General features: G+C 54.8%; 1 protein-coding gene across 1 annotated transcript in view; it reads right to left on the bottom strand.

The window, feature by feature from the left end:
- Positions 1–350: 350 nt before the first annotated feature.
- The window catches only part of MAP3K9 (mitogen-activated protein kinase kinase kinase 9), a 66,840-nt gene continuing 56,948 nt past the window's right edge, over positions 351–10,242 (bottom strand). Inside the window, 7 exon segments of the mRNA XM_021712180.1 lie at positions 351–846; positions 1,282–2,062; positions 3,892–4,004; positions 8,256–8,409; positions 9,560–9,633; positions 9,635–9,663; positions 9,665–9,825. Coding sequence (XP_021567855.1) covers positions 351–846; positions 1,282–2,062; positions 3,892–4,004; positions 8,256–8,409; positions 9,560–9,633; positions 9,635–9,663; positions 9,665–9,825 — 1,808 coding nt within the window.

Raw genomic sequence — 10,242 nt, 5'->3', positions numbered from 1 at the left:
CAGAGGAGCTACACTGACCGCAGGACAACCAGGACTGGCACAGAGAAGGCTGACAGGGATCCCAAGGCAGCCCGGGACACACCCTGGCCAAGGAGGGAGCAGCAGACAGATGTGGCTGAGCCACCCAGTCAGGCTACCCTGAAGGAAAGGAAGACCACGTGGGCCAAGGGAAGGCTCACAGACTCCTTCCCGCACAGCAGAGCTGACATGCAAGCAGCAGACCCCAGAAGCGGCCCTGTCCACCCCCTATCTTCAAAGTGCATTATCAGTGCAGGCACTGGCCCAAGGTCCACTCTGAGAAGGGCTGTGCCCACCTGCTGCCAGCCCCGCTGCCCAGGCCCACCCTTCTGCTACGACCAGAACTCCTGCGGGAGCTCGTACGAAGCAGGCCTATGGGAGCCCAGTGCAGCCCTGCACAGCGGTACGGTGTTGTCCTGGCTCTGCCCCTCTGCATCCAGGTCCAGCAGTGTCCGCTCGGCTGGGGGCAGCCCTGCCTGGAAGGGGAGCAGGGTGGGTAGGCTGGGCCGCTCCTCCACAGTGCTGCTACTGCTGGCCAGGCAAGAGTCCAGGTTGCTGGGCGTCTCGGTGCCGGAGCTGTGGGCAGGCGAGGTGCAGTGGGCATGGCTGGGCGACACAAACCACCAGGGGTCCAGCCGCTGCCGGGTAGCAGAGGGCCGTGGACGTGGCAGGAACTCCAGGGTCTTGGGTCTCTCCAGGGCAGAGTCCTGCTGTGCACTCCAACGCCTTGGAGTCGGGGGAAAGACCACGTTGGGATCGGGGAGACGGGGGAATTCTCCGGTGTCTCGGCTGGGACTAGGCGTTTTCGACATTCCTGCTCCAGGAGACAAAGTAAGAGAGACAGGATGACAAGGTCAGGTGAGCCTGCTCCCGCTCACCCAGCCACGTCCCTGTGCACTTGGGCAATGCAAACTCACAGGTTGGGGACTGCAGCCTCCTCCTCAGAACAACCAGAGGCTACCTCCTGCCCCCCTGGCACCAGGGGGCACAACCCCACCTCCAGATCTACAAGCCCCAAGGCCTGATTCTTCCAGAACCTGCCTTTCTCCAACCTCAGGGAAGATGTGCCCTCAAGCACAGGGCAGAGAGGAGGCAGCAGCCCTGGCCCCCTGAACTGTACTTCCTGACGGGCTGAACAGGAAGGGTGACATCTGCTCATCTCAGAGGGGGACTGGAGACGAGGCCCCCGTGGGTCCTCACTCCCCAGGGAGGCCAGGGGAGGGGAGGGTGTAGGAGAGGTGGGGGTGAGACTCACCTAGCCCGGGGTTCAGCCCATTGCTGGAGGTGCTCCTGCTGGCTGGGGGCACAGCAGGCTGGAGGGCCCCGTCAGAGGGAGTCCGCCGGTGGCCGCTGGCTTGTGTGGGAGCCGTGAGTATGACATGGGTGGGGGTCAGAGACTGGCGGGGGTCCTGTTTGAAGCGTTCCACGCAGACGTTGACCAGAGGGTTGTGAGTACAGGCTGGGGCCTCTGCTGGGCTGGCAGGCATCTCACAGACCACGATCTCGTCACTGTCGGAGCGCAGCAGGGAGCGGGTGGAGTTGCACTCAGAGATGGAGGACAGTGACAGCAGGGTCAGGGATGCCGCGGGGTCCCCGAGCCACAGCAAGGGCTCCTCCTTCTTGAAAAGCTTCCGGGATGGGGGGCTGGTGCTCCGCCGGGGACGGCTGGCCCGCAGGAAAAGACTCTCCCGCCTCTTCTTCTCCTCCCGGGTGGGGGGCTCGGGCTCCTCCGGGGACAGTGGCAGGCACTTGCCCGCTTCCAACAGGTCAAAGCCCAGGCCTGTGGCCGCAAGCACGGCCCCACAGCCCAGCAGGGCCACTTCACAGCGCCGGTGGTGGGCCCCGCTCCGCTTGAGGCTGCTAGTCGGTGTCAGTTGGGGGGTACTAGTGGCTGAGTTGGCCGGGGTAGGCTCCTCATGGCCTCCCTCACTGGAGGGGCCCTCGCCATCCTCCACTCGAGGGAACGGGAGGCAGAGGTAGGACTGGTTGGGTGAGTGCTGCAGGCGACCCTCTCTAGTCCACTGGCCCTCGCTGTCCTCGTCCTCTGTGACGGAGTGACAGGAAGTAGGACTGAGCAACAGGGGTGAGAATTGGGTCTTCCCAGTCCCAAGCCCCTGACCCAGTCCCAGACTCCCTGACTCAGCCCCAGGCTCCCCAGCCCAGCCCCAGGCAACCCAGCCCAGCCCCAGGCCCACAGAGGTTGGTCAACAAGTGGGACATGGAGTCAGACGCTGAACTGACAGGGACACTGCTCTCCATTCCAGAGCACATTTCCCTTTGCAAGGAAAGGGGCCTGCTGAGTTGAGGCTGGTGAGGTCACTACAGGTGTGGCCATGACTGGACGGAGGGAGGCCTGGACAGGTGGAAAGCTTGCCTCCGGGTACCTGAAGGTACTTCTGGGGAAGACTGACATGTGGTCCATGGCTAGGAGAGGAAGGCCCCTTCAGTCAGTGGCAGGCGTGGCTACAGGACAGTCGGGAGGAGGAGGTGTCTGCCCGTTGGCCTCCTACCCTCACCCGGAGCAGGTCACCCTTCCTCTCCTACCCATGGACGTCAGACTCCAGGTCCTTCGGCTTCATTCTCTGGGACTTACACCAGCGGCCCTGGGGACTGTGGGGCCTCTGGGTTCAGACTGCAGCTATGCTGCCAGAATCCCTGGCCTTAAGGCCTTCAGACCTGGACAGGGTAGAGACTGCAGAGAACCACTGGGCCCTTGCCTTGTGCTCGTGGGGGCCATGGGCCTAACAGGCTCCCTTTCATACACCTATATATGATCTACAGAGGGCACAAAGAAAATATACACATTTTAAGAAAAGAAAAGACTATATTAAAATTGTAAGATAAATATAAGTCACATTTGACTTCTGCAATTATAAGAGGTGCTCAAAGTGGTTACCATCAGTGTCCAGCCACTTCTGAAAAGTACTTCAAAAAGTTCTTCAAAAAACAGATAACATCCCTTAAAATGTGTATACCTCTTTTGGCACCCCAGTATATATCTCTCTCCTGGTGGTCCTGACCCCCTAGAGAGCTCCAGACAGGACCCTCAACCCTAGGTATAGCATGAGTTCCTAGGACACTGGCTTTTGTCCCTTGAAATTGGAAGGGCCTCTAGTTTCTAGTAAAACAGACTAGCAACCTCTCTTGAAACCCATCTCCTGCAAAGAATCAGAATCCCCTATGTGGGTAAAGGCCAGTCTTTTCAAGGATTATGCGTTAGACCCTATGCGACACCTGAGGGCCTGGGGAGACCTTTCCATTCCTGACCACACGACAGCCCTGAAGTCTATGCAGCAGGATCACCTGAAGGCCTGGGGAAACCTTCCCCATCCTGACCACAGGGCAGCCGTGGATGTCTGTCTACACGCAGGATCACCTGAGGGCCTGTGAGAGCTTCCCATCCCTGACCACAGGGTAGCCCTGGCATCTACACAACATGATCACCTGAGGGCCTGGGGAGACCTTCCCGTCCCTAACCACATGGCAGCCTTGGAAAAGCTTCCGGGAAGGAGGCTGCAGTGTCCTTGTACCAGCCCCCACGTTGTGGACCTGCCATAATTTCAAATGAGAAAACAGACCCAGGAAAGAGATGCCTAATGTCACCCCAGGCCCTGTACTGCCTCAGGGAGACCACAACGACCTATTGGGGCCAAACCCCAAGAGCAGCCTCATGGTCGCAGCAGAAGAAACTGCTTGAGGAGGCTTGATGAGATGGGTGTGGAGCCAACTGAGCAGGGTGGAGGGGCGGGAGCCAGGAGGGAGTCCAAGAGGAGGCAGCCTGTGCAGGAGCCCAGGGGGTCCTCAGCAGCCCTGGAGCCTGGGCAGGAGTTCCCCAGCAGGGTAGGAAGGAGCCCACACAAGAGTAATGCTTACCTATCTCCATGAGACTGGTGAACCCTGGCAGGGCCGGGCTGCTCCTGGGGCCCTTCCCCAGGTTGGGGGTGCTGGATGACCACTGCTTGTACCCCTCGACCAGGGACTTGAGGCTGCATCAGAGGACAGTAGGCTGTCAGGACTGGCTCCTTCCCTGACCCGACCCTCTGCCCCAGGGGTCCCTGGAAATATCATGCCCTGTCTGCTCCTGACACCAAAGTGCCTTGGGGTCCAGGTAGCAACTTCCCCAAGCCCACCAGCTTCACAGACAAAAGCGCACATGCTGCGCGGAAGGTAAGCTGTGCCACAACCCCCAAGCTGCCTCGAAGCTGCAGGCGCCGGCAAGCACACAGAAAGCAGAAGGGCCCTGCCTGCAGAGGATTCCTGAGTTCCTCTCAAGAGACAGGCCCTTGAAGCAGACACCGATGGTGCAGTTGATGCTCCAGAAGCACTGCAGTGTGCAAACTGGCAGGGCTCGGCAAGCACCACTGCCACCATCCCTCAGCTCTCCTCTAAGCCCGCGGTCTGCTCAGGCCATCCATTCCACAAAGAAAAACCAGCCAACAAAGCTGCGCCAATCAGGGCCCCATGGGCAGGCCTCTGTGGGCAGCGCTGTGCACTGTGTGCTCAAACCCCTGTAACAGTGCATGCGGCAGACTGGAAACTCCTTGGGTACAGCCTGGCACCCACCACCCCTTGTGGGATGGGGTCAGGGTCCAGAAGCATCAGTCTTTTCCCTAGAGGACAGGAAAAGGGCAGACTGAGGAGTTTGTGGGCTGTGGCTGCCTTGGAGATGTTGGGATTATGATCAGCGGTGGCTCCTCTGTCAAGACTACAAAGAACCTTCAACCAAAGCCTCCTCTACCAAGCTCCAGCCCACCTGAGGGAGAGGGAAGGGTGACCTTTCCCCCCGGCATCAGAACTTTGTTACAAGTGCTGTCAGTAATACCACTGACTTCAATGCATCTCAGCCACAACTGGCTGCAACCAGAACAAAGAGCCAGAGACAGCAGGCGGCAAAACCCATGGGCCAGGGCTTCTGACTAACAATCTGGTAATATCACTTCTAGCTCTGGGTGTGAGAAATGCAGATTAGTGAAGTAAAACTAGTGCCAAAGCCCCCAGGATAGACAGCCATGTGTCTTCTCCCTAAGCTACGGGTACTGGGAGTATCCCAACAACCAGAAAGGTCAGCGAAGGGAAGAGGAAGGTAAATCAGATCAGCATAGGAAGCTCAATGGGGTTGCTTAAAAAAACAAAAAACACACAGGTCACTTCATCCCTGGCAGTAATGAGCCTGATTCTGTGGGATGTGTGTGAGAACAAGGACACATTGCAGCTGCCACAGCAAAGGTGAGACTCACCCCAGGTGGAAGTGTGGAGACTCTGATGGGGTACTTAGACCATTGGCTCGCTCTCGCCTCTGAGGAGATCTTTAAAGAACACAGAGAATCAGCAGCAGGCAGTGGAGGCCACGCCCACCGAGCCCCCACCTGCAGCTCCGGGCTGGGCTAAGCTGTGCTCCCACTGCAGCCCTATTAGCCAGAAGAGACCACACCATGGAAGTCTTAACAGGGTGGTCCACTCAAGCTGCTCAAGGTCTAGGTCGTCCCAACTTGCAGGACAAAGACCCTGGACAGCTGCAGGATGGCATGGCTGCGGAGGGCCCGCAAAACTGCAAAAGCCCACAAAACTGCAGAGACCCAGGAGACCTCAGAGACCTAAGAAGCCTCAGGTGACCAAGAAACCACAGAGACTTGCAATACCACAGGTACCCAAGAAACCGTAGAAACCCAATAAACCTCAGAGACTCAAGAAATCTCAGACACCCAAGAAACCACGGGTGTCCACAAAACTGCAGAGGCCCACAAAACCACAGGTACCCAAGAAACCGCAGGTATCCAAGAAACTACAAGACTCACAAAGCCACAAGTAACCAAGCAACTAAAGGTATCCAAGAAGCCGGGCTCGGTGACTCAGCCTGTAATCCCAGAGCTTTGGGAGGCAGAAGTGAGTGGACTGCCTGAGCCCGTGGGTTCAAGACCCGCCTGGGCAACTTGGTGAGACCTCATCTCTACAATAAATCAAAAAATCAGCCAAGTGGGGTAGTGTGCGCCTGTAGTTCCAGCTACTTGGAAGGCTGAGGCAGAAGGATTGCTGGAACCCAGCAGGTCGAGGCTGCGGTGGCCAGGAGCGGTCACTGCACTCCAGTCTGGGCAACAGAGTGACACTCCAACTAAAAAAAATAAATAAATAAATAAAATAAGGGTATCCAAGAAACCCCAGGTACCCAAGCTGTCCAGAGGTGAGAGTGTTTCGGACAGAGAGGGACTGTTTTGTAAAAGGATGATCTAGATGAAAATTCACTGAATTCAAGATAGCTTTTGGTCATCACGTATTTTCTTTAGAAGATAGGTACTAAAATTTTAAATATTACATAAAGATTCTCAAAAATTTCTGGTATTAGTCTGGGCATGGTGCCTCATGCCTGCAATCCCAGCACTTTGGGAGGCTGAGGGGAAGATTGCTTGAGGCCAGGAGTTCAAGATCAACCTGGACAACATAGCAAGACCTCACCTCTATAAAAATACATACATACATACATAAATTTCTGACATTAAGGAGGTCTTTACTCAAGCCCAGATGGAATGTACTTTTATGTCTTCACTGAGAACTGAAATTCATGATTTTGAGTTGTTTCACAAGTGTGTGAAGGCATGTCTATGTAAGGAGGAAGAAAACTCCAAAGTTAATATTTATAATGTGAAATAAAGCAAACTTACTACAAAGCAAAAAAAAAAACCACCTTTAAACAAAGCAGACCATAGAAGCTGTTGGAATGCAGAGGTAGCCTGGTAAACCCTACTTATCTGGACTCACATGAATGTCTAGAAACAGCAGGATACTCAGGGCGATAGAGTTCTCAGACTCAAATCAACTCACAGTAGCCTGGGCTCCAAGGACAAGCTGGAAAGCTCTGGCTCCTGCAGAACTTGCTAGAATGGAGCTTTCTACCACCCTGCAGATTCGACTGTGGCTCTTACTCAGCTCAGGTGGTTGGCCCTACACATCTACATCTTCTATTTAAAGCTGTCTAGCAACGTCCCAAGTCTGACTTAAGAGTCAACCCTCTGTGAGCCATGCTGTTACCTTACCTTCAGCTCAGACCCAACTTGGGAGAATAATGGATGCTGGACACGAACTCTCAACATCTGAAGGCCTGCCAACGCCAATCACAGATCTCATATTCAACCTTAGAAGCCCTTGGGAAAGTCACTGAAAAGGCCAAAAGAGACTGCTGGCTATCCTCACACTCAGGAAGTCGAGCAGCACCGCTCTAGATGTTAGCATCAGACACAGACACAGGCACGCAGCTCATCCTGACATGGGAGGGCTTCAAGCCAGCTCACCCACAACACGTTCCACAGAGGTGACACACTCAGTGCTCACACTAACTCTAGCAGGTGGGTACTGATGTAACCCATCTTTACAGAAGAGAAAACATAAGGCCACGTGGCTGGGAGAGGGATTCACAGGACTCACACCCAGGTCATCTGGTCTCCACACCACCTTCGTGTGCCTGGCTGAGAGAACCTGAGCCCCAGGCCTCAGACCACAAGAACACAAGCACCTTCAAGGCTCCCAAGACCCTTGTGCCCTGCCCAGGGGAGGCCCATGCATGTCAGTGTGGCTGTGCCGGCATGGCTGTGTCAGTGGGGCTGGGTCAGCATGGCTGTGAGGTGAGGACTGAACAAAGCTACAGTGGCACTGGAGCTTCATCCAGCTGCACCCAGGGCTGGGAAATCCCACTTGCCTGCTGCAGGGTGGGTCTCCGGGCAAGAGTCCTGTGAAGCCCTGTCCTGGCCTCTCTTTCCCCCACAAAGTCACTCTCAGGTCTGTGCAGAACACTCCAGCAGGACTTTTCAAGTGTGGTTAACACCTGGGCGACTCACTACTCTGAGTAGACCCGCCTGGGGGCTGGCGAATGAAACTACGAGCCACAGCATGCGGGCCACTTGTCTCCTGAGGTGTGACTAGAACTCCCCATGTGTTTGCCCTCTATACTGCACAGCTGGTGGCCTTCCCACTCCAGCTGGGAAGCTGAGCAGTTGCATGCAGGACCACAAGGACAACAAAGCCTAAAGTATCTATGATCTGGCTCTTCGTGGGAAACGCTCGCTAATCTCTGTCCTAGGAGGTCCAGTGAACGCAGAGGTTGAACAATTCTGCTGTAAAGATCAGGAAACTTGCTATTCTCAGCAAGCACTGAAACACATCACAGAGAAAGAGGTGTTTCAAGTTGCATCTTGAAGATGGTGCACCCTCTTCATGTGAGAGAGAAGCCCACAGCATCTAGCTCTTACCCCTCATCTCCAGAGCTGAGCTCCTTCTGACCAAGTGTCCCTGGCCCCCAGGTCCGTCCCTTCTTCCTGGAGGCCCTCTTCTCCTCCTCTTCCCCTTCCTCCTTCGGGATGATGGAGCTCCGGCCCCAGGTTTTGCTGCTTTCGCCTGGTGTCACTGCAAATAACAAAAGTTGATGAAAGACAGGATCTAGAAAATGAACAGACAAGGCTCCTCGAAACTCTCTTCTACACCTCCAGACACACACACACGGAGCTGCTGGGAAGGTCGACCTTAGCAAAAACTGCCCAGTGGACCCTCCCAGGAATGTAGCAGTATTCTCAGTCACCAATCTCCTAGCTCTCAAAGTGCTAATCATTGAGAAATGCACTACATTGCCACAAGTCCAGCAGAAGGCCAGGGCCCAGGCCAGCCAGATACCAGGATCTCAAACAGATCTGACTCAAGGAACATGTTCTGTTGGGTAGAACTGGCAGTGGGAAAATGAGGAGGCAGGTAGAGGGGACAAAGAGAGAGAGGGGCAAGGAAGGCATGGAAGTCAGAAATGTGGGGAGGGGACCAGGAGGGAAGGAAACAGAGTTCAAGACTACAGAGAATAAACTGGGAGCAGGAGGAGGGGAAGGCACAGACCTCTGGAGCTACAATGAGTGAGACAGAAAGGGCATCCTTTTGATATTAACACCCAGGGCAAGGGCTGAGACCCAGGACTCAGGAACTGTGCTCATGTCATAATGAGCCCAGTGATCCAGTTACCAAAAAGCAGGGAGTTGCAGGGACAAGGAAAAGCATGGAGTGTGCAGAGGCTGCTGTTAGCCCCAGCCAACACTGCTGTGTGGAAAGGAAACCCACTGGTTTGACTGATTTTCAGGGAAAGCCAGAAATACAGGGTTTTTAAAAGAAACCTATCTTTATATTAGGGAAACTGATTCATACATACATACATACATGTATACATATACACATATGAATGTGCTTGTGTATTATTTTAAGCAAATACTGCAGCAGAAATAAAATTGGTCCAGATCTGGCCTATTATAAAGCATTTGGCAAGTTTCCTCAGGACCTACACTTTAGAAAAACCCTTCCTTGGGAGGCATGGACAAAAGAAAAACAATATGGCAGAGAGTTTGCCGGGTATCCAGGCCAGGGCTCCAACCTGCATCTGTATCCCATGCCAGTTTCCAAATTGCCTTGCACTTCTCTACAGGTCCCGCCAGAACCCACAGGCCCCTCTTCTGACAGCTGACTAAAGGTAGGGGAGGGGGAGGAGAGCTCTCAGGAGATGCGAGGCTAAGGGTGTGCGTACATATGTGCACGTATCTACACATTGTCCAGGAGAGGTGACAGAAGTTATGGATGGTGCAAGCCTGGACCATCGGTGCTGGACAGAGCGGGGAACAGGTGCCCCTGCTGTGTTCTGGCCCCAACCAATTTGGGAAACAGTCTCACACTGGATGGCTCGGAGGCGAGGAAGGACGGTGGGGCTTGCTGGGGGACTGGAGCAGCTGCTGATAAGGCTCTTCCTTTTCTCCATGGTAGGCGAGGCCTGCACCGTGAACTTGTGCTGGAAATCTGCTTGAGGAGAGGCAAACACAGGCACATGCATTACAATCTTCCCATAATCACATCCACACAGGAAATCTGACACCTCCTGGCAGGCCTGCAGGACAGGCCCCAGTTTGCTGGAAAGCTCTCTGTTTGCCTGGGAAACATTCTCTCTCAGAACCTTCTTTTTCCCAAGGGACATGGCGAGATGAATGTATGAAAAGACAGAAAGTGGCCAGGCTTGGTGACTCAGCGTATAATCCCAGCACTTTGAGAGGCCGAGGCGAGTGGATTGCCTGAGCCCTTAGGTTCAAGACCCGCCCGGGCAACTTGGTGAGACCTCGTCTCTACAACAAATCAAAAACTAGCTGGGTGTGGTAGTGCACGCCTGTAGTTCCAGCTACTTGGAAGGCTGAGGCAGAAGGATCGCCAGAGCCCAGCAGG

The sequence above is a fragment of the Carlito syrichta genome, unplaced genomic scaffold, assembly GCF_000164805.1.
Source record: "Carlito syrichta isolate Samal-C Ts95f unplaced genomic scaffold, Tarsius_syrichta-2.0.1 Scaffold303115, whole genome shotgun sequence".
Classification (NCBI taxonomy): Eukaryota; Metazoa; Chordata; class Mammalia; order Primates; family Tarsiidae; genus Carlito; species Carlito syrichta.
The sequence above is the reverse complement of the archived record's forward strand: the minus strand, read 5'-3'. Positions and strand labels throughout refer to the sequence as shown.